The sequence below is a fragment of the Dunckerocampus dactyliophorus genome, chromosome 4 (assembly GCF_027744805.1).
Source record: "Dunckerocampus dactyliophorus isolate RoL2022-P2 chromosome 4, RoL_Ddac_1.1, whole genome shotgun sequence".
NCBI lineage: Eukaryota > Metazoa > Chordata > Actinopteri > Syngnathiformes > Syngnathidae > Dunckerocampus > Dunckerocampus dactyliophorus.
Genome location: NC_072822.1, coordinates 36,501,703 through 36,526,196, shown reverse-complemented (window position 1 = coordinate 36,526,196; position 24,494 = coordinate 36,501,703). Strand labels below are relative to the sequence as shown.

General features: G+C 47.7%; 1 protein-coding gene across 5 annotated transcripts in view; it reads left to right on the top strand.

The window, feature by feature from the left end:
• Window positions 1-24,494, top strand: part of LOC129179694 (gastrula zinc finger protein XlCGF57.1-like) — a 38,099-nt gene that overhangs the window by 7,953 nt on the left and 5,652 nt on the right. For 2 of the 5 annotated variants that reach the window (XM_054773264.1, XM_054773265.1), the window contains exons 2-3: window positions 10,381-10,571; window positions 12,356-14,964. In XM_054773264.1, coding sequence (XP_054629239.1) covers window positions 10,478-10,571; window positions 12,356-13,977 — 1,716 coding nt within the window. In that variant the 5' untranslated portion in view covers window positions 10,381-10,477 and the 3' untranslated portion in view covers window positions 13,978-14,964. Of the gene's footprint in view, window positions 1-5; window positions 1,155-10,380; window positions 10,572-12,355; window positions 14,965-24,494 lie in introns of those variants that run through there. The other 3 variants (XM_054773263.1, XM_054773266.1, XM_054773262.1) reach the window with 3 other exon arrangements.

The window sequence follows — 24,494 nt, the reverse complement described above, 5'->3', positions numbered from 1 at the left end:
TAAGTTTTATTTATTAATTTTAATGTATTTATTAACATTGCCTGCAAACTATTTAAACTGTAAGACATTATTGTGGCACTTCTGTGACGATTGTACGACTCTTGTTGATGGCACGAAAGGTGTCATAGCTTCGTGTCCACATCGCGAAAATTGGTTGGATATGCATAGTAAGTTCCATTTTAAGCATTTGCGCATCCCTTGCTGCGCAATATACTTATTGTAAGTATAGGAACAAGGTTTCAGTGATCCCTGATGGTTGTTTGGCTTGTCTTTCGAAAATAAAATGCTAACATCCGGTCCGAGCTAGTGTTGCTGGGTGCACCTCTCTCTGGTACTCGAAAGGAAATACATTGATTGGCCACGCGTCGGATTCGTTCACTTGGGTGCACTGCTTGTCCTACAAATAAACACTGTAAATAAAGTAAACAAGTAAACTCAACGAATGTGCGCCTCTTACTTTGAAGATTCGTCGCAAACATCCGCTACTAGCTGACGTTGACGCAGCAGCGGCATTTTAATCACAGCTTCGACTTCCAACGTTCTAAATCAGGGGTCACCAACGTGGTGCCCCCACGACCACATGAGGTGCCCGCAAGCCTGCTTTTCATTCAGGTTTTCAGTTAATAATGAAAGAACAGTAGAAAGAAATGCATTGTGAAATACAACATGTGAGTTGTGGACACCAGCATTTTGTTCATGTTCTGGTAAAACAAGCATATTCGCTTTGTTTGGCTTTAAAATAAGCTCTGAAAATAAATGTTACAAAAATGAGTAGCTCTTGGCCATTTTCATTTTGTAAAAGTAGCTCTCACAAGGAAATACGTTGACCCCTGTCCTAAATGTTGTATAAGCGGATGGCATTTGCCCCAGCGGAGTTGCCGTAGCATTTCCGGGTTTATTTCCGTAAACACTTCCGGTAGGAACGTGACGACGCCACAAAGCGCCAAGTGGAATCGAGTGGGGGCGAAACCTTCAAAAATGTTGAGAGAGTTGGTGAAGGAGCGACTCATGGTGGCAGCTGATGAAATATTCGCTTTTCGAAAGGGCAATAGTGTCGTGTGAGGAGGAGCTTTGTCGAACGAGAGAGGAGAACGAGCGACAACGACAACAACTGGAAGTGGTTGGCAAGACTCAAATCGTGCTTTACGTCCAAGGTAATAGTTCACGTTAGAGTGTCTGTAAGTCGTTATGTTTGTTGACCGTCGGTCCGTAGTAGGCGAATGCAAGATGACGCGCTTCGGAAAAGGCAGATTTAGGCGCTTACAATGCCATCTAGTGGACGGAGTTGGAACAACGAGCCATTCATTCATATCATTATGGGAACGTGAGCGCCAAATCTGAGAAAAAAAGCGCAAAGACTTGAATTTTTTTTTTTTTTTTTTGCCTGTACCTTAAAGGAAAAGTACTCTCACACCCTCCCCTCAGACCAGAGCTGTCCTATCTAGTCATTGAGCATGAACTGATGAAGAGGCAAAATGTTTTCTGAGGCAACCTGAACTGTCCGTTTGTGATTGATTCAATGCCCTGAAAGTGAAATGACCGTTTGGTGGTGGTTGAAAAGACTCTTGACACGAATCGGCAGCCATGCTTCCTTCCATCAGTCTACCCCAGGATGGCTGTGGAGACAGATGTACATTTAAAAAGACGAAATGACGACATAAAAAGGTATAGTTATGATATAAGACAGCCATTATAATGAGATAAAAGGTTGAAATTAGGAAATTAAAAAGTTATAATTATGAGATAAAAATTGAAATTATGAGATTTAAAAAAATGGTTTATGAACTAAAAAGTAAAAATCATGAGATAAAACGTCAAAGTTATGAGATAAAAGCTCAGAACTACTAAATGAAAAGTCAGTCATGAGATAAAAAAATCCAAATTACGAGATAAAAAGTCTATGACATAAAAAGTCATATTTATGAGATTAAAAAGTTGAAATTATGAGATAAAATGGCATAATTGTGAAATAAAGTCATACTTATGACATTAGAAATCATAATTGTGAGATAAAAATCATAATTATGAGATAAAATGTTGAAATTATGTGATTTAAAAAGTCATAGTTATGAGATAAAAAGTCAAATTTAGGAGATAAAAACCCATAATTATGAAAGGAAAAAGCCGAAATTATGAGATTAAAACGGCATAATTGTGAAATAAAGTCATAATTATGACATTAACAATCATAATTATTAGATAAAATGTAAAAATTAAAAAAATGTCATTAAAAAGTTGTAGTTATGAGAAAAAAAGCCTAAATTAGATTAAAAGGCATAACTATGAGATAAAAAGTCGAAATTCTGAGATAAAAAGTCATAATTATGAAATCAAGTCATAATAATGAGATTGAAAAATCATAATTAGGAGATAAAATGTCGAAATTATGAGATAAAAGGTGTAAATTACAAGATACAACGTCATCATTTCGAGATAAAACGTTCTAAATATGAGACAAAAAAGTTGAAATTAGGAGATACAAGTGATGTGCATCTTCGCTGGAGCCTTTGTCACATCCAATCAAAAACCGTGGATGAACTGTGATGTAAGGGCTAAGCTACGTGCTCGTTCGACTGCATTTGTCATGGGCACCGCTGAGGACTACAAAAAGGCCAGATATGACCTGAGGAGGTCCATACGAGAGGCCAAAAGACAGTACAGACAGAAGCTGGAGGGCTACTATTCCACCTCAGACCCTCGGCGCATGTGGGCGGGGCTCCAGCACATCACAGACTATCGACAGCAGAGTAGCGTAGCCACGTCCAGCCATACCACACTTCCAGATGAGCTGAACGAGTTCTATGCCCGCTTTGACACCCAAACTCCTGATGAGCAGAGAGGGTGGCTGAACCTGGGGAGCACACAGGACTCACCTCTCATGGTGACATCAGCTGATGTGCGCAGGGTTCTGAACAAAACAAACCCACGAAAAGCAGCAGGCCCAGACAACATCTCAGGCCGTGCACTTCTGGTTTGCTCATCAGAGCTAGCTGATGTGCTTGCTGACATTTTTAACCTGTCGCTTGCACAAGCATCTGTACCGACCTGCTTTAAGTCCACCACCATAGTGCCCGTACCCAAGAAGAGCAACGTGACCTGCTTGAATGACTATCGCCCTATAGCACTCACTCCTATTGTAATGAAGTGCTTTGAAAGAATAGTCATGACCCACATCAAAAATAGCATCCCAGCCACTGTGGACCCTCTACAGTTTGCATATCGCCAGAACCGGTCCACGGATGATGCAGTCAACGCTGCCATCCACACAGCCCTTTCTCACCTACAGGGCCAGGACACATATGACAGAATGCTGTTTATAGACTATAGCTCTGCTTTTAATACAGTCAGCCCCCACAAACTCACAAATAAGCTCCTCACACTTGGCCTGTCACCCTCCCTCTGTAACTGGGTGTTTAACTTTCAAACAGGCAGGCCCCAGTCAGTCAGAGTCCACAATCGCACATCCAGCTTAAGAATTGTGAGCACTGGGACCCCACAGGGGTGTGTGCTGAGTTCGCTCCTCTACACGCTCTTCACCTACGATTGCGTGGCCTCCCAGAACCACACCAGCATCATCAAATTTGCAGATGACACTACAGTCATCGGACTGATCACTGGTGGTGTTGAAACATCATACAGAAGAGAGGTGGTGGACCTCATAGCTTGGTGTCGTGATAACAGTCTCCTTCTCAATACAGATAAGACTAAAGAGATGATCATTGACCCAAGAACAAGGGAAAAGGAGCCACATAGACCCCAGTTTATTGGTGAGAGGGTGAGGAGAGGGTGAAAACCTTCAAGTTCCTTGGCACACACATCAGTGAGGACCTCACCTGGTCTCACAACACCCAACAAATTATGAAGAAGTCCCGAAGGAGACTGTACTTCCTGAGAAGACTGAGGAAATTTGGCATCTCCACCACAATCCTGAGTTGCTTCTACAGATGTACTATGGAAAGTGTCTTTACCGCCTCCATCACTGTTTGGTACGGTAACTGTACAACACGTGATAGGAAGGCACTCCAGCGGGTGATCAAGACCTCACAGAACATTGTTGGGGCAGCCCTCCCCTCACTGCAAGACATTTATAAAACTAGAGTCCTACGAAGAACAAACAACCTCATCAAGGACAGCACACATCCACAACACTCATTATTCACACTCCTACCGTCAGGCAGACGCTACAGGAGTTTGAAGTCCAGGACCACAAGGCTGGCAAACAGCTTTTACCCACAGGCCATCAGGCTTCTCAACGAAGCACTCACACACGCCGCACGCAACACACGCACACACTCAGAGCACTTTATTTATTTATTTATTTATTTATTGATCAAGACCTCACAGAACATTGGGCCTCATTCATGAAACGTTCTTACGCACAAATGTGTTCTTAAAGCCTTCTTACGAAGATTTTTGGCATTCACGAAACGTGTTCTCAACTCACAGTTCTTAGATGTAAGATCAAACTCTACGAACGCTCAGGAGGACTCTTACGCACAAATACAGCTTGCACTTTCAATGCGCAATCGCCCTCATGATGGATTTTGCAACCTGATCCCAAAAAATGTAGTGCAAATAAAATATCACAACAATTATTTATCATCACAGCCCCCGTACTTCCTGTGCCCCTGCACCACCTCACATACATATAGGACTTTGGGGGGTGGCCTACGGTCGGGCGTGGTTGGGGAGGGGAGCTGCCTTGCGGGGCTTCTTTGCCCCTGCCGTGCCACTGACCTGTTGCCCCCCAATTTTAATCGCAGAGTAGCCACTTAGGGTTTGGGGGGGCTGGTCAGGTAAGGGGCCCTCCGAGCGGCAGCTGTCCCCCATTTTAATTGCATCATTAGCTATTATCCACATACACCCCTATCATATACATGCACACAGATACACCCCTCAGGGACACATAGACCAGCTCTTCATAGCTGTCCTCTTTTATTTTATTTATTTATTTTTTTTAAATTGCATTATAGACACAATCACACCTTATCACATACACGGGTGGGGCGGGCTGGATTGGGGTGCCTCGTGCCTATTCCGCGGCGCCTGCCCGCCAGGGTCGGCGCTGTGGCCGGGGGACTGGCCGTCGCGGTGGCTCGCACGGGGTGGCCTGGCTTGTGGGATGCCTTTGTCTGGTTCACCTGCCTTTCCCTGGGGTGGCCCTCTGGGGCCTGTTGATGCCGGGGCTTGCGCCGGGGGGGGGTGGCTTGCGGTGCTTCCCCTGGACTGACACGTGCTGCGGGCGCCTCTGCGCTCTTGGGGCGGGTTCGGCGGTCTCTGGGGGGTGGTGCCGGTGCTGCGGGTGGCCCGTGTGCCGCCGCGGGGGCTTGTGGTTGCTGCGCTGCGGCGGCTGCTGGGGCGCCGGGCCGGCTGGTGGGTTGGGGCTTGGTCATGCTTGCGGGTACCGTGGGCCTGGGTGGCGGGGTGGGGTTGGGGGGGGCGTGTGCCCTGGGGCCGGGCCCGCTGGGGGGGGTTGTGCTCTGCCGGGCGCTTAGGCGTTTGTCGCCATTGCGCTTTGTGCTCTGCTGGGCCGCTGTCTGTGTCCTCGCCTCCCACGGTCTGTCTGCGGGCTTGTCGAGGGTGGGGCTCCGGTGCGCGGGTGGTGCGCTGTCGGCTCTGGTGGCATGTGGCTGGTCTGGCTTCTGGTGGTTGGTGGGGTCTGTCGGCTGGTCTGCTGCTGGTCTCGCCTTCTCGGCTATGGTGCTTGGCCTCCCTGCACCTTGGGGTGCAGTGCTCCCGCTCCCTCTTTGGGGTTTGCTGGCCCGCGGGTGTCGGTTGGCGCTGTGTGGTGGTTCGCCTGGCTGCTCGCCCGTTTTCCCGCCCGCTTGCTCAGCTTCCCGCTTTCCTCCTCGCTGGCTCCTCTGTCTGCCTTGCTGGCGGCGTCCTACCGTTGGGAGGGTGTGGCCTGGTGTCTTCCTGCTCCCCGGCGGTCCGCGCTCTCCGCGCTCTCCACGCCTGGGTTCTGGATTGTATGTCTGGGTCCCCGGCTCCGCTGCTTCTTGAGTTACCAACGGGAGATAGGGGGAGGCTTCCGGGCGTCGGGCAGTTGACCACTGTGTGTGTGCGTGTGTGTGTCTGTGTCTGTGTGTGTGTGTGTGTGTGTGTGTGTGTGTGTGCGCGCGCGCGCTTGGGTGGGTAGGAGTGTGTATGTGTGTGCGCCTGGGGGCGTAGGAGTGTGTATGTGCGTGCGTGTGTGTACTTTTATTTATTTATTTATTTTAGTTATTTATTTTTGGGTGGGGGTTGAACGTTGGCCTCCGCCAAGGCTGCCCTTTGTTACCGATTCTGTTTATAATTTTCATGGACAGAATTTCTCGGCGCAGTCAAGGTGTCGAGGGAGTCCAGTTCGAGGGCACTAGGATCTCATCTCTGCTATTTGCAGACGATGTGGTCCTGATGGCCTCATCGGGCTGTGACCTGCAGCGTTTACTGGGATGGTTTGCATCTGAGTGTGAAGCTTCTGGGGTGAGACTCAGCACCTCCAAATCCGAGGCCATGGTTCTCAGTCGGAAAAGGGTGGATTGCTCCCTCTGGGTTGGGAATGAGGTCCTGCCCCCAGTGGAGGAGTTCAAGTATCTCGGGGTCTTGTTCACGAGTGAGGGAAGGTTGGAGCGTGAGGTCGATAGGTGGATCGGCGCAGCGTCTGCAGTAATGCGGTCGCTGTACCGGACTGTCATGGTGAAGAGAGAGCTGAGACAGGAAGGCAAAGCTCTCAATTTACCGATAGATCTATGTTCCTAACCTCACCTATGGTCATGAGCTTTGGGTCATGACCGAAAGAACGAGATCGCAGATACAAGCGGCTGAAATGAGTTTTCTTCGTAGGGTAGCGGGACTCACCCTAAGAGACAGGGTGAGGAGCTCGGTTATCCGGGAGGAGCTCAGAGTAGAGCCGCTGCTCCTTCACATCGAGAGGAGCCAGCTGAGGTGGCTTGGGCATCTAGTCCGGATGCCTCCCGGACACGTCCCTGGTGAGGTGTTTCAGGCTGGCCTGGGAACGCCTTGGTGTCCTCCCGGTGGAGCTGGAGGAGGTAGTCGGGGACCGGGAAGTCTGGGCTTCCCTACTGAGACTGCTGCCCTCGCGACCCGGACCCGGATAAGCGGAGGAAAATGGAATGGAATAGAATTTTTGGGTGGGGGGCATACAGGGGTTTGCTCCGTGGGTTCGAGTGCTGGGTGATACATCTCTGCCGCCCGTGCCTCCGCCAGGTGGGTGGAGGGTGTGCCTCCTGCATCGCTGGGCGGGGCAGCCCTGTGTCGGGGGTCGGGCGGGGGTTGTCCCGGGGCAGGCCGGGCTCCGGTCCCTGGGGGTGGAGGTGGTGGTGGGGGGGAATGGCGCTTCCGGCGTGGGCGGGCTTCTTTCCGGTTGTGGGGGCGTCTCTGGGCCTGCCGGTTTGTATTATTGTATTTGTATTTGTACTTTATTTATCCCACAGCGGGGAAATTCACTTGTTACAGCAGCAATCAAGATACGCAAGTAAAGAATACTGTGTAAAGAATACATATTGACTACAACATGATTCAGGTGGTGCAGGTGTTGTAGAGCCTGACAGCGGTCGGTATGAAGGACCTGCGGAACTTCTCCTTCTTACACCATGGGTGTAACAGTCTGCTGCTGAAGGAGCTGCTAAGGGAACCCACAGTGTCATGTAGCGGGTGAGAGGTGTTGTCCATGATGGATGTCATCTTAGCCAACATCCTTCTCTCCCCCACTTCCTCCACGGAGTCCAGAGGATCGTCCAGGACAGAGCTCGCTCTCCTGATCAGCCTATTGATCCTGCTCCTGTCCCTGTATGTGCTGCCCCCTCTCCAGCAGCCCACAGCATAGAAGATGGCTGAGGCCACCACAGAGTTATAAAAGGTCCGTAAAAGAGTCCTGCACACACCAAAGGACCTCAGTCTCCTCAGCAGGTGGAGGCGACTCTGGCCCTTCTTGTAGAGGGCGTGGGTGTTGACGGACCAGTCCAGTTTGTTGTTAAGGTGAACACCCAGGAATTTGTAGCTGTCTACCAACTCTATGTCCGCTCCCTGGATGTTCACCGGTGTGAAGTGAGATGTTTTCCTCTGGAAGTTAATGATCATCTCCTTTGTCTTGCTGGTGTTGAGTTGCAGCTGGTTAAGCTCACTCCAGCTGACAAAGTCCCTGATGACCGTCCTGTATTCCAGATAATTCCCCTCTGAAACACAACCCACAATGGCTGTGTCATCGGAGAACTTCTGGATGTGACACTGTGTGGAGTTGTGTGTGAAGTCCGAGGTGTAGAGGGTGAAGAGGAAAGGGGAGAGTACCGTACCCTGAGGGGCACCTGTGCTGCAGAGTACCATGTCAGACAAACAGTGATGGAGCCTCACATACTGTGGTCTGTTGGTGAGGTAGTCTATAACCCATGCAGTCAGGTGTTGGTCTACTCCCACACTCTCCATCTTCACTCTAAGTAGTGACGGCTGGATGGTGTTAAAGGCACTGGAGAAGTCAAAAAACAACCCTCACAGCGCTCCCGCTGTCCTCCAGGTATAGCAATGATCTGTGCAGCAGGTAGATCACTGCATCGTCCACTCCGATCCGAGGCCGGTAAGCAAACTGCAGGGGGTCCAGCTGAGTGCCCACCAGGGGTCGCAGGTGCTGCAGGATAATCCTCTCCATGGTCTTCATCAGGTGAGAGGTCAAGGCAACAGGCCTGAAGTGGTTAGGCTCCTTGGGACGCGGTGTCTTTGGTATCGGGACCACACAGGAGGTCTTCCACAGGGCCGGGACTTTCTCCAGGCTCAGGCTGAGATTGAACAAGTGCCTGAGAACTCCACAGAGCTGGTCAGCACAGTCCTTGAGGATTCTAGGGCTGATGCCGTCCGGTCCCGGGGCTTTCCTTGCCTTGATCTTCTTCAGCTGACTCCACACCTGATCATCAGTTATGGAGAGGGGGGTAGAGGATGGCTGGGATGGGGATGTGGGGGTGAAGAGTGGTGAGTTGGTAGGGGAGGGAGGGGGGGCAGACTCAAATCTGTTGAAAAACAGATTGAGTTCATCTGCCCAGATCTTGTCCCCACTGGCTTGGTCTCTCCCCACTCCTTTACCATGGCCTGTGATGGTCTGCAGGCCTCTCCAGACTTCCCTGGCATTATTCTCCTCCAGCCGCTTCTCCAGTTTCGTCCTGTAGCAGTTCTTCCCCTTCCTGATCTTATGCCGGCGTTCCCTCTGGACTCTGCACAGCTCCTCCTTGTCCCCTGAGTTGAAGACTCTCTTCTTCTTATTCAGCAGGGCCTTAATCTCAGAGGTCACCCAGGGTTTGTTGTTGGGAAAACACCGCACCAACTTGGAGGGCACAGTGTTCTCCACACAGAAGTTTATATAGTCTGTGATGCAGTGTGTCATGCTGTCAATGTCACTGCCATGGGGACTAAAGAGCGCTTCCCAGTCTGTTGTCTGGAAGCAGTCTTTGAGCCTAGCACTGCTCTCCTCAGACCACTGCTTCACAGGCCTCTTCACAGGGGGTTGTCTATTCACTACTGGAGTGTAGTCTGTGACGAGATGGACGAGGTTGTGATCAGAACGACCCAGCGGGGGGAGGGGGGGATGAGGTGTATGCATCTTTAATGTTTGAATACATGCATACATGATGTTTGTGGCCCCCGGTACTCGTCTGCCTTTGTGGGGTGTGATCTCTCGCTGGTTGGCTGTCCTCCGGCCCGCCGGCGCCCTGTCTTTGGCTGGAATTACCTCTCTTCGGCCCCTTGCTGGTCTTCCCGGGGGGGAGGGCTCTCTGGGCTGGCTCTTGGGGCACTGATCTTTGTGCTGCCTGCCCCTGTATGCCTGGTAGCCTTCTGGCGGCGGGGGCTCGGCCTGGCTATTTGGGGCGGGGCTCTCTAGGAGGTGGAGAGCGGCCTCTTTCCTTTCATGCATTCTCAGTGACAATTACACGCCCACACATTCTTGTACCTTTATATATATATGAAGTCTTCCCCACTTACAGAGATACGCTTGCACAGACTTGACGCGTTACGTTATATGGAATTCCTTACGTAATACGATGCGAAAAATTTACATAAATTCTTTACGTTCAGTGGAATTTACGTAAAAGGAGGTTTACGTTATGCGAGGTACTACTGTATATTCAAATCCCAATTCATTCATCCATTTCCCTACCTCAATCGCAAACGGTATCGCTCAATTAATATCCAAATAATCTCAGATTCGCAACACATCCTTCTGAATGTTCTTGCAAGTTTCCCCGGAGGTACACACGACTCCTACATTTTCCGAAATTCCTCCGTTGGAATGCGCCTGAGTCGTGGCGCAGCATGTGACGGATGGTTAATCGGTGCGTAAAATGTTAATCTCTTGCCTTTTGCATGTTGTTATGTGACCATTAACTTATTTTACAGGTGATCGAGGCTATGCCCTGGCTCCTTGGCTCATGACACCATTGAATAATCTGCAGACCCCACAAGAATAAACGTACAACCAAAAGCACACACGTACATGCTCCTGCGTGGAGCGCACCATCGGTGTACTCAAGGGACGCTGGATGTGTTTGGACACTGCAGGTGGAAGGCTGCTCTACAAACCAGAAAAGGTACAGTAAGTTTTGTAGTATTTAATATTAGGTTTTAGTTTATTTATGCTCTGGAATGACAAAAAAATAAGAGGCAAACATTCTGATTCTTTGTGAAGGCTCTCATTAATCCAGGAATTCTGCATTGCAAATATGTTTTATTTGGCCAACTGGATAAATCATTGATTCTCTGTTCTTGCAGGTGTGCAGGATCGTAATGGCCTGCTGCGTCTTGCATAACATCGCAATGAAACGTGGTGTGTCTATTGCGCACGAGCACCCCCAGATAACGACATGCGCCCCCAGCCACGTCTTGAGCCAGAGCACGGGGCTGCTGTATTAATTAGGCAGCGTCTAATCAAATGTAACCACAGAAAAAATACATTGTCACACACAAACTATGTATTTTGACTTTATTTTTCCATCATGATTGTGTAAATATTTTCTAGAGTTTCCGAAATGGTTTGGTTTCTGATTGATGGCCCACCTCCCGTTTCCTCCAGATCCCTCCGGTGCAGTCCAATCTTTTTCTTGAGTCTATTTTAAGTCAAACCACTTCTTTTTAACCTCTGCGGTGGCGCGTTTCTCCGTGGAAACGGCATTTATGTTTCCTGCAATGGTGCTCCATGCCGACTCTTTTTGGATGGCCTGATGACCGGTGGATACACGTGAAAATAAGGTGGTCTTGTGTTCGCTCACTCCTTGTAAAAGCACCTTTATTTCAGTAGAATTGAACTTTTTCTTTCGTTTGTTGTCCAGCTGCTTCTCAGTCTTGCCCTTGCGCGTTGCCATCTCCGCCTCCAGCTGCCTGTTGCGCACGGCACATTTTTGACCTTATATAGGAAATAATAGGCGGTGACCTATGCAAATTAGGGCTCACATGCACGGGCATCGCAGTTGGCATTCATCAACCTAAGAACACCGGTGCCAACGATTATCCCTACTTAAGAACGTGTCGTGAATGCGGCGCAGTTTCCAACCTGCGCCTTCTTAAGTACACTTCTTAAGAAGACTTTTAAGAAGATGTTCGTGAATGAGGCCCATTGTTGGGGCAGCCCTCTCCTCACTGCAAGACATTTATAAATCTAGAGTCCTACGCAGAACACACAACCTCATCAAGGACAGCACACATCCACAACACTCATTATTCACACTCCTACCGTCAGGCAGACGCTACAGGAGTTTGAAGTCCAGGACCACAAGGCTGGCAAACAGCTTTTACCCACAGGCCATCAGGCTTCTCAACGAAGCACTCACACATGCCGCACGCAACACACGCACACACTCATTGCACTTTATTTATTTATTTATTTATTTATTTATTTGTATTATTTATCTGTATTAATGTCTCTCGTGTTGTTGATTAATTTATTGGTATTTATGTTTCTTATGTTCTTATTCTTTTTCTTGTGTTTTCTTTCTTTTCTTGGGAGAATGAACAGAATAAGAATTTCATTGCATAGCATAACTGCCTGTTTTACTGTGCATATGACAATAAAACTCTTCAATCTTGAATCTTGAATATGGTCCTCGGCACATGCGCAGCTTGTTTCCTTCCGTCAGTTTTCCGTCAGATTACCACCACCAGTGTGTGACTGTGGAAAGAATGAATAAAGGGTTTTCAGTGTAAAAGCACTGGAAAGGTGCTACATGAATCCAATAAATGATTCATACAAATTCGTCAAATGCACTGTTGATGACACAATTGCTTAACAGTTAATAATCCGTAACAATTCACTCATATTTGATGTGCTACACTGTGTAATACCTGACAAGTCTGAGCTGAATGTGTTTGTGTCCTGCAGACGACTACAAGCTGATTGGTGGTCAAGAGGAACGTCACCCTCAGTTTCAGGAGGGGAGCTCCACTTTGCAGCAGGAGCCCCCCCGCGTTGAAGAGGAAGAGGAGGAGCCACAGCCTCCCCGCATTAAAGAGGAGGAGAAGGAACTCTGGACCACTCAGGAGGGAGTGTGTCTTCCAGGGCTGGAGGAGGCTGATCTCACCAAGTTGCCACTGACTGGTGTCTCTGTGAAGACTGAAGGCCTTGAAGACAAACCACCTGAGTCCTCACAGCTTCATCACAGTCTAAGTGAGAAGAACAGAGGGGCGGAGACTCCAAGCAGCAGCAGCTCACTGCAGCACATGACAACAGAAGCTGATGGAGACCACTGTGGAGGATCACAAGCTCCGCTGTCAGTCACGTCACACTCTCCTGAGGATGAAGACAGGGACCACACCCAAGGACCTCTGAGCAGCGATACAGACTGTGAAGGCGATGCGAGGACTCACACTGACGATGCACAATCTGAATGCCCTAATAAGGGGGCGGTTAAAGAACGCTTTATTTGCGCAGTTTGCGGTGAAAGTTATTCTTATAAGAGCGCTTTGACTCGACACACACGGACACACACAGGAGAGAGACCGTTCTGTTGCTCAGTCTGTGGCATAAGACTCTCTCAGAAGTGGGATTTGACTCAACACATGCGGACGCACACGGGTGAGAAACCCTTCGGCTGCTCAGTTTGTGGCGAAAGATTCTCTCGAAAGACGAACTTGACAACACACGCGAGAACACACAGCGGGACGAGACCTTATGGTTGTTCGGTTTGCAGCGAGAGATTCTCTCATAAGAGCAATTTGACTCGACACACGCGGACGCACAGTGGAGAAAAACCCTTTGGTTGCTCAGTTTGTGGCGAAAGATTTATTTGTAAGTCTGTATTGATTGCGCACAAAGCCGCGCACACTGGAGAAAAACCTTTTAGTTGTTCACTTTGTGGGGATACATTTGCTCACAAGACCACTTTGAATCGACACACGAGATCGCACACTGGAGATAAACCCTTTGTTTGCTCCGTTTGCGGTGCGAGATTGTCTCATAAGTGGGATTTGACTCGACACATGCGGACACACACGGGAGAAAAACCCTTTAAGTGCTCGGATTGTGGGAAACAATTCTCTCAAAAGAAGTACATGTCGGCACACCGTACAACGCACACAGGAGAAAAACCTTTCAGTTGTTCAATGTGCGGCAAGCTCTATTCTCAAAAGTCCAATATGTTGGCGCACAAGAGAACACACGCTGGAGAAAACCCCTTAAAGTGCTCAGTTTGTGGCGAGAAATTTGCTGAAAGTCCTTCCTTGAGCGTACATATGGAAACGCACAAAGAACAGAAAGCTTTCTGTTGTTCAGTCTGTGGTAAAGGATTCTCTCGAAAGGCATATGTGATGTCGCACATGCGGACACACACGGGAGAAAAGCCTTTCACTTGCTCCGTTTGTGATAAAAGATTTACCCAAAAGGTGCACTTGCTCTCACACATGAAAACACACACAGGAGAAAAACCATACTCTTGTTCACTTTGTGCAAAAAAATTCACGTGGCGTGCCACTTTCATAGCACACATGCACACGCACCACAAATAACCTTTTTCTCGGACAATTTGTGCAAAAAATATATATATATACAGTCAAACTTGTCTATAGCGGCCACTAGAGGGAGTCTGCAAAAGTGGCCGCTATAGACAGGTTGGCGTCCAGTTTGAATGTTGACCAGTAGAGGAAAAAAAGGGAAAAAAATAATAATCATAATGTTGACCAGTAGAGGGCACTGCGGACTGCTGATAAAACTTGTACAGCACTACTAGGCTTGTTATTTTTGTTGTAGCGTCGCTGGGAGCACGTCCTGTTCCCAGCCTACTTTGTGGTACTGTTTTGGTGCAAATGCTCTTAAAGTTACATGTTTGACCAGGAAATAGCAAGCTCAAAAGAAGACGGCTTTTTTATGTGGAACAACTGACAGTTTGTGTGGATCTTGTGAATGATTGTGACTGAGCTAGGACTCAGTAATTAAAGTCTACACACAACGCCTTCATTGATTGGAAAAACAAAACTTTTTCGTGCATGAAGCTTCTACTTGAGTTGATAATTTGGCTGCTATATGCGGTCAGATATTGACCAAGGGAGACAAAATGGGTGGCCGCTGGCCGCGTTGGACAGGTGACTGCTATACACAGGGTCTATAACATGTAAATTTGCTGCAGGGGATTTTTCAGTGGCTGCTATAGGCAGGTGGCTGTTCTATAAAGGTGGCCGTTAAGACAGGTTTGACTGTATTTGTGTCTGTGTATGCTCTCAGTCGTACAGGAGTTGTCCATCGAGGGAAAGGCTTCTTGAGACGTCATCTGTACTTCTGTGAAGAAGATGTCGGACGTTTCGCTCCTCATCCGAAGAGCTGCAACGTCTGAATTTTTTTATTCAAATAAATATTGTGATTGATATGTTATATGTAGCCATCTTTAAATGGTATGGCTATTTAGCAAACAGATGTAGCTTAACTATGTAAACATTTGGTGTGCCTAGTCTGAATAATCTCTGAGTAATTGAGAGTAATGTAAAAAGTGTTGCAACGGTTCCCAGTCTCCCCTATACAGTATCCTGTATGTATATACTGTATATGTATATATATATATGTATATATATATATGTATGTATGTGTATATGTATATATATATATGTGTGTGTATATGTATATATATGTATGTGTGTGTATATGTATATATATATATATATATATGTATGTGTGTGTATATATATATGTATATATATATATATATATGTATGTGTATATATATATATATATATATATATATATATATATATATATACAGTCATTTGAAAAAATTAGGACACCCTAAGGAAGCCTGTGTGTTTTCTAATATATTTGGTCATACGGATATTTAATATCAATTTTAACAATCTTGAGAGATTCAAGTAATAGAACTAAACAAATAAAACAAAAAAAAAGATTTTTTTATAACTCTGTAAAATGTAATTTTAAATAAATGCAATTTGTGTTGAGGAATAAATTAGGACACCCCCCATTCAATCCCACTTAAAATGGCTAAAATCACACACAAGTGTATCAGATCAGGTGCACATGATTAGAACATCATTACCCAGTATTTTGAAGGAGGCTTGCCTTATTTAAAACTCACATTTAGTTTGGTGTGCCCATGACTGTTGAAGTGAGAGAAAACACCACGGTGAGATCAAAGGAGCTGTCTGAGGCCTTCAGAAAGAAGATTGTAGACGCTTATGAGTCTGGTAAGGGATTTAAAAAGATCTCAAAAGAATATAAAATCAGCCATTCCACTGTCCGGAAAATAGTCTACAAATGGAGGACATTCAAAACAACTGCCAACATGCCCAGGTCTGGCCGTCCAAGCAAGTTCACCCCGAGAGCAGACCACAAGATGCTAAAAGAAGTCTCTGAAAACCCTAAAATGTCATCACGGGACCTACAGCAGGCTCTTGCTACTGTTGATGTGAAAGTGCATGCCTCTACAATCAGAAAGAGACTTCACAAGTTTAACCTTCATGGGAGGTGTGCAAGGAGGAAACCTTTGCTCTCCAAGAAGAACATGAAGGCCAGACTGAAGTTTGCCAGAGTGAATGTAGACAAAGACCAGGACTTCTGGAATAATGTTCTTTGGACAGATGAATCTAAAATTGAATTATTTGGACACCAGAACAGAGGACATGTTTGGCGTAAACCCAATACAGCATTCCAGGAAAAGAACCTCATACCAACTGTGAAGCATGGAGGTGGAAGTGTCATGGTTTGGGGATGCTTTGCTGCAGGAGGACCTGGCCAGCTCACCATCATAGAATCCACCATGAATTCTATCGTGTATCGGAGGGTGCTTGAGGAACATGTGAGATCATCTGTGAAAAAATGAAAGCTAAAGCGAAACTGGACCCTGCAACATGACAATGACCCAAAACATACCAGTAAATCTGTGGTGTGCTGTGTACTGCGATACTGCCCTCTCCTGTGCTCTTTTTGCAGTACACCCTGCACACCAACATGAGGAGCTGATTGGCAGCACCTGGGGCTGATTACCTGTGCTGCTTTTAAGATGCAAGCTCCCCTGCCAATGTTGCCAGATCGTTGACTCCTACTCCTCGACCCAGGCTCCTCTGCTACCATTTCATGCTACTTGCTACTTGTAACACTTGCCTAGCCTTTTGTTACTTTTCCCCTGCCTGGACACTCCAGCAGCGTAAGCATCCTGCTAGCCTTTTCCTGCCTGATTACTCGGCAGCGCTTTCTGTTACTAGATCTACTCTTTTGGTAGCACCTTTTGTTATATTTGCCTTTTCCCGTCTGCCATCCGGGTCTCCCTTAGTTATTAGATCCTTGTTTGTACTTTTGCCTGCGTTGTACATTTTTCTCCTTTTGAGTTTTGGAATAAACACTTCTTCCAAGCTCACGTCGTCTCGCGCATCTTGGGTTCCAACCTGCGGCTCACTCCGTTCCTGACAGAACAATCTGGCCAAAGATATGGACCCCGCGGAGATTGACCGTTTTCGTTCAGCTCTGTCGCACCAGGGTGCGCTCGTGGGAGAACACTCACGCTCCCTGCGAGAGATTATGGAGGCGCTCGCTGCCATGTCCACCAACATACAATCGTTGGACTCACGCATGGAACAGGTGCTCGCCGCCAGCGGCACGGGAGGCGCCAGTTCCGCCTCTGAATCAACCTCTACCCGCGAGTCCCAGGCCTCATGCTCTCCTCCCACCTCACACAGAGAGCCCAACATTCCACCGCCACCTCGCTTCTCAGGTAATGAGGCTTCGTGCGAACAATTCATCCATCAATGCACTTTTGGTATTCGACCAACAGCCTAACACATATGGCTATGGCCAAAGTGGCTTTTATCATGAGTTTATTAGTGGACAAGGCAGCAGCGTGGGCTATCGCCTTAAGTAAATCTAACCCAGCGATACGCACCTCCTTGACTATTTTTTTGACCGAGTTACGAAAAGTTTTTGAGCACCCCGTGGGGGACCGTGAGGCTGGCAGCCGCCTTCTGGACTTCAGACAAGGCAACCAGTCTGTCGCCACCTTCTCGGTGGAGTTCCGTGTATTAGCGGTAGCGAGCGGCTTTAATGATGCAGCCCTCCGCGGCATATTCCGCAAAGGACTTCAGAGCCGTGTTATGGACGAGATCACCGTCCGGGATGATACCACCACACTCGATCAGCTGATCGACCTCGCTATCCGCCTTGATGACCGTTTGAGGGAAAGGGACCGCGCACACCGGGAACGGACCAGTCACGGCGGAGCAACGGCACCCACGCCTCGCCGAACCAGGACCCCGCCTCCTAGAGGACACTCCCACAGCACCTCGGATTCGGGTTGGGACTCCTCCTCTACCGACGAATCCATGCAGCTTGGGGGACGACGCCTTTCATCGGCTAAACGTTCCCGCCGGCGGCGCCTGTACCTATGCCTGTATTGTGCTGGAAACAACCACCAACTGTCGAGGTGCCCAGACAGACCCAGACGCCGTTCCGGATCGCCCGCGGGTTCGGAGAGCCCCGACATGCCGGTATCACCGCAGGATCGACCCTCGGGGGAGGGATCGATCCAAACCACCTACCTGTGAGTATGCGGCGAGGGAGCCGTCCAATAAGACAGCTCCCTCGGGCCAACGCCGACTCCAATTGGCTGGGACTATAACGGGGCAAGGAATAAACATTTCCGTGGTTGCGCTCGTTGACTCAGGCGCCGACGACAATTTTTTGAATGCAGACTTTGCCAAGAAATACAGGTTAGCTACTATTACAGTAGGTTGTCTAATCCCAAAGAAGTTCACTCCCGAGATGGAAAGCTATTAGCCATTATAACCCATCAAACCGAATCCTTATCCCTACAACTTTCCGGTAATCACCTTGAGAGGATTAGGTTTTATGTTATTCCATCTCAGTCGGCCCCGGTCGTTCTGGGTCTTTCCTGGTTGCGACTACATAACCCCACCTTTAACTGGGAGTCTGGCAGAGTTAGCAACTGGGGGGGGGAATTGCTATGCCCGGTGTCTCGTTTCCGCGTTTTCTAAGGACTCGCCGCCGAAGAGGCGTGCGGAAAACATTAACCTCATCGGGGTTCCCCGGGATTATCACGAGCTTAGCGCTGTTTTTAGCAAAGACTCGGCGCTAAGCCTGCCCCCTCATCGCCCGTATGATTGCACCATTAAACTTGCTCCGGATGCGCCATTTCCTACTTCTAAACTGTATAATGTTTCCCAACCGGAACAAAAGGCCCTGAGAGACTACATCTCTTCATCCCTCGCTGCGGGTCTTATACGGCCATCCTCCTCGCCATTGGGGGCCGTTTTTTTCTTTGTGTCGAAGAAGGATGGTTCCCTCCGCCCATGTATCGATTATCGGGCACTAAATGATATTACTATTAAGAACAAGTACCCTCTTCCGCTAATGGACGCCGCCTAGCATTTTTACTAAATTAGACCTGCAAAACGCCTACCACCTGGTTCGCATACGGGAGGGAGACGAGTGGAAAACAGCTTTCAACACACCTTTGGGTCATTACGAGTACCTCGTGATGCCGTTCGGGCTCACCAACGCACCCGCTGTGTTTCAAGCTCTTATTAATGACGTGCTGCGAGACATGATTGGCCAATGCTGTTTTGTATATCTAGCCGACATATTAATATTTTCCAATTCTCCACAGGAGCATGTGCAGCACGTGAGACAAATCCTCCAGTGGCTCTTGGAGAATAAGTTATTTGTAAAAGCTGAAAAGTGCGAGTTTCACTCCTCCTCCTTCACCTTGCTAGGCTACATTGTGGAGAAAGGCAAGCTTCGCGCCGATCCCGCCAATGTACAGGCGGTGGTCGATTGGCCTTCTCCTAAATCAAAGAAGCACTTGCAGAGGTTCCTGGGCTTCGCCAACTTCTACCACAGGTTCATTCGTGATTTCAGTATCAAAGTGGAACCTCTGACGAGGCTTACATCTGCTAAAATACCCTTTGTTTGGACTCCGGAGGCGGAGAAAGCATTTATTAAACTTAAAACACTATTTACCTCAGCGCCCGTACTCACGCACCCTGACCCATCCTTACAGTTCCTCGTGGAGGTTGACGCGTCGGACACAGGAGTGGGCGCTGTTCTCTCCCAGAGGTCCCCGGTCGACCAGAGGCTGCACCCGTGTGCATTCTTCTCGCGCCGCCTCACACCACCAGAGAGGAACTACGACGTGGGTAATCGAGAGCTGCTGGCCATCGTGCTTGCCTTGCGGGAGTGGAGGCATTGGCTAGAGGGCAGTACCCTGCCATTCCTGGTCATCACGGACCATAAGAACTTATCCTATATACGCTCAGCTCAGAGACTGAACTCTCGCCAGGCACGCTGGGCACCCGTTTTGAATTCTCCATAACTTACAGACCAGGCTCTCGGAGTACGATACCCGACGCTCTGTCCTGGATTCATAGCCCTGTGGAGGAGACAAAAAACCCTGAGACCATCATACCTGTGACCAAGGTACTGGGGGCGGTCCTATGGGAGGTGGAGAAGCAAGTCACCGAAGCCTTAAGGGAGGTCGACACGCCGGAGGGGTGTCCAAGGGGTAAGCTGTTTGTTCCTCCCAACCTCAGGTCAGAGGTCCTACAGTGGGCACACACAGCCAAGGTGTCATGCCACCCGGGCGTCCGACGCACCCTATTTTTGGCTTCTCAACGCTTCTGGTGGCCATCCATGGCCAGGGACAACAAGGAGTTCGTGGCAGCCTGCTCTGTCTGTGCCAGGAGCAAAGCTTCCCACCGTCCTCCTGCAGGCCTACTCCACCCACTCCCGGTTCCACCCAGACCCTGGTCCCACATCGCGCTGGACTTCGTCACCGGACTACCTGCATCCAGGGGTAACACTGTCATATTGAATATCGTGGATCGTTTTTCAAAGATGACTCACTTCGTGGCACTGCAGAAATTACCCTCAGCTCTAGAGACTGCACGCCTGCTCGTCAGACACGTGCTTCGTATCCATGGCATTCCTATGGATATTGTGTCGGACCGGGGTCCCCAATTCACGTCACGAGTATGGAAGGCTTTCTGCTGGGCGCCAATGTCAGCCTATCTTCTGGTTACCACCCCCAAAGCAACGGCCAGACAGAGCGGGCCAACCAAGACTTGGAAGCAGCGTTACGTTGTGTGTGCCACCGACACCCCTCCTCCTGGGCCGCACACCTCCCATGGGTGGAAAACGCCCACAACTCCCTCATCAGCACGGCCACAGGCATGTCCCCGTTCAAGACGGCCTACGGATACCAGCCCCCCCTGTTCCCCTCGCAGGAAACGGAGATTGCCATCCCCACTGTGGACTCTCATCTCAAGCAAGCACACCGTGTCTGGCGGGACACCCGCACTGCGCTGGAGCGCACAGCGGATCGCAATAAGAGACTCGCCGACCGTCATCGCATCCCGGCTCCCACATTCCGACCTGGACAGGAGGTATGGCTCTCCTCCCGGGACTTGCCACTGGCGGGGACGCACAGGAAACTCGCGCCAAGGTTCGTGGGACCTTACAAGGTGGAGTCTATAATTAACAAGTCTTCAGTCAAGCTCAAGTTACCTCCCGCACTGAAGATACACCCGGTCTTCCACGTGTCCTGCCTCAAGCCTGTCTACGCCAGCCCTCTGTGTCCTCCGGCTGAGGCTCCGCCCCCTTCTCGCATCATCGATGGCCAGCCAGCGTACACCGTGAGAGCCATATTGGACGTGAGAAAAAGGGGGAGGGTGGTGCAGTATCTGGTGGACTCGGCGCATCTCGGGTTCCAACCTGCAGCTCACTCCGTTCCTGACAAAATCCACCAAGGACTGGCTGAAAAGGAAGAAATGGAGAGTCCTGGAATGGCCGAGTCAAAGCCCAGATCTTAATCCCATTGAGATGCTGTGGGGTGACTTGAAACGGGCTGTACATGCAAGAAACCCCTCAAACATCTCACAGCTGAAAGTATTCTGCGTTGAGGAGTGGGGCAAACTTTCTTCAGACCGATGTCAAAGACTGGTAGATGGCTACAAAAAGCGTCTCACTGAAGTTATTTCAGCCAAAGGGGGTAACACTAGCTATTAGGTGGTGGGGTGTCCTAACCTTTTCCTCAGTTAGAATATGCATTTTTGTTGATATATTTCGTTTAATGAGTAAAACAATGTTAATTTTTGTTGTTTACCTGCAATTAAATCACTTTCTTTTCCAGAGATAAAGAAAAACAAGATCAGACATTGATATGTGAACATTTCTTCATAAATAACTGAATATTTAATGGGGTGTCCTAATTTTTTCACACGACTGTATATATATATATATGTATGTATATGTATATGTGTATATGTATATGTGTATGTATATATATATATATATATATATACAGTCAAACCTGTCTTAGCGGCCACCTTTATAGAACGGCCACCTGCCTATAGCAGCCACTGAAAAATCCCCCGCAGCAAATGTACATGTTATAGACCCTGTGTATAGCAGTCAGCTGTCCAACGCGGCCAGCGGCCACCCATTTTGTCTCCCTTGGTCAATATCTGACTGCATATAGCAGCCAAATTACCAACTCAAGTAAAAGCTTCATGCACGAAAAAGTTTTGTTTTTCAATCAATGAAGCCGTCGTGTGTAGACTTTAATTACTGAGTCGTAGCTCAGTCACAATCATTCACAAGATCCACACAAACTGTCAGTTGTTCCACACAAAAAAGCCGTCTTCTTTTGAGCTTGCTATTTCCTGGTCAAACATGTAACTTTAAGAGCATTTGCACCAAAACATTACCGCAAAGTATGCTGGGAACAGGACGTGCTCCCAGCGACGCTACAATAAAAAAAAACATATGCTAGCATGCATGCGGCAGCGGGAGCAAAACTGAGTTGGGTTGTACTTAATTGAAGTATTTTAGAATGTACTCACGTTATTTTTCATCAATCCTCATCCACAAATCCATCAAAGTCCTCATCTTCTGTATTCGACACAAACAAAGCCGTCTTCTTTTCCGTTCGCTACTAGTCTGTTAACTTGTCAGTGTTATTCAGCTCCGAAGCAAAGAAGGAAACTTCTCCTGTTGCTTCTGCCAACTTTATTTACTGAACGCGGCCACCAGACAGCAGCTCAGAACACACACACATCTCTCAGCATCGTCTCTCCTTCCTGCTTGCCCACAAGGCAAAGGTTAAACAAGCCCCACTACATAGCTGTCCAGGCAATGCCTGTAACAAGTGACACCGTTTATTTCCTGGTGTGCACTGGTCAATACTGTAATGCCGCTTGTTGTGGGGAAGGAGAGACTCACGTCGCCGATGCACTTTAATGGCTTTATTAACAGCGGAGAACACTGCAGGACTTTATATCCACGCCAACATAAACACACTTCCCAACTCTCTCCAAACTCACAGCTAGCACTGAGCCTAGCTCTCCTGCTCGGGACGCCCACCGTCACTTCCCGTCACTTCCTGATGAACTAAAGCTGTAATGACACTCTGCCGTATAAAAAGTAAAATATAAAAAACAAGCGTAAGACATTACTAGCACAGCTTTGTTCTGTGGGTGGTGGATATATTCTATCAGTTATTATTAAGCCTGTAGCTTCCTTTTAGTAAGTAAAAACCTTGGCTATGATTGCACTACATTGTCATGTAGACCTACAAAGTACACTTGGAAGAACAAGAGGTGAATAAATGTATTGCAACTGATGTGAAACTGATGAGGGGTAGGATTAAATAAGCTTTGCTTCTTCCTACTCCTTTTTGGACATGCAAAATTGTGAATTGTACTATGTGATGTGCTACTGTTTGACTCATGCATGTTCAGGATGAATTAAAACCATGAACCATGATAATAACAAGCCTAGTAGTGCTGTACAACTTTTATCAGCAGTCCGCAGTGCCCTCTACTGGTCAACATTATTATTATCTTTTTCCCCTTTTTTTCTTTTTCCTCTACTGGTCAACATTCAAACTGGACGCCAACCTGTCTATAGAGGCCACCTGTCTATAGCGGCCACTTTTGCAGACTCCCTCTAATGGCCGCTATAGACAATTTTGACTTGTATTTTCTATTTAGTGTTGCTGTGAGCTGAATCGGCACTGCCTGTGCAACATTTGGAAAAGTAAGTGAACGCTACGTTATATCTTCGTTATACTGTCTTCATTTTTACTGAGCTAATGACTAACTAGCTAATTGGCACGAGGAGCCCCCACACGTAGGCCTGCTGGCTCCCAGCAAAGGACTTGATATGCTGTACAAGATACAAGATATCAAGGTTGGCAACTCTAATTGTTACTTTAATGTAAAAATAATTGTCAGGCATGTGTTGGAAGTGAACTACACATTTTTTTAGAATGATTCATCTTTATTTTTCTTCTTGATTCACAGCAAACCTTTGCTTGTACATGAATGTGATAAGTAATATCTTTTTTTTAAATCAAGGCATAATAAGCCCTGCAACTGTGGCTTTTCCATATCTTATTTTTAGTCGGATTTTTTAATATTATTTTATTTATTTTTATTCTCAGAGGTGGATGGGGATGTCTTTGATGAGCTTGTCAAGTCAGGTGTTTTGACTTTCAAGGTCCTTTTATCAGTGACAGCTAAGGACGTGAAAACATTTGAACATGCATGAGGTGGTTTAGATATCACAGGCAGTGTGGACCCATCAGGTACCATGGTTTTGTCCAAATGAGATATTGTTGTTGTGATCTTTGAGGCCTCAAAATGTATTTTGGTCTCACCTTACAATAAGGTACACAAAAATACAGTAGTTACTGAGGAACTAATGAGGAACTAATGACTATGGCACATAGATTTACAGTAGTAGAGGATCTAATGAAGAACTAAAAAGGAACCAATGAGCAGAGTAGTTACTGAGGAACTAAAACACATACATTTAGAGTAGTTACTAAGAAACTAATGAAGAACTAATGAGTAGTGGTTAGGGTCAGGTAGGTTTGTTCCTCATCCTAACTACTGTAATTTTGTGTACCTTATTGTAAAGTGAGACAGTATTTTCATTTGATATTTTAGCCCCTTTTCCATAGGTTGAAATTCCCCCAAATTATTCTTTGTTTTAGTAGTAATTGGTGTTTTGT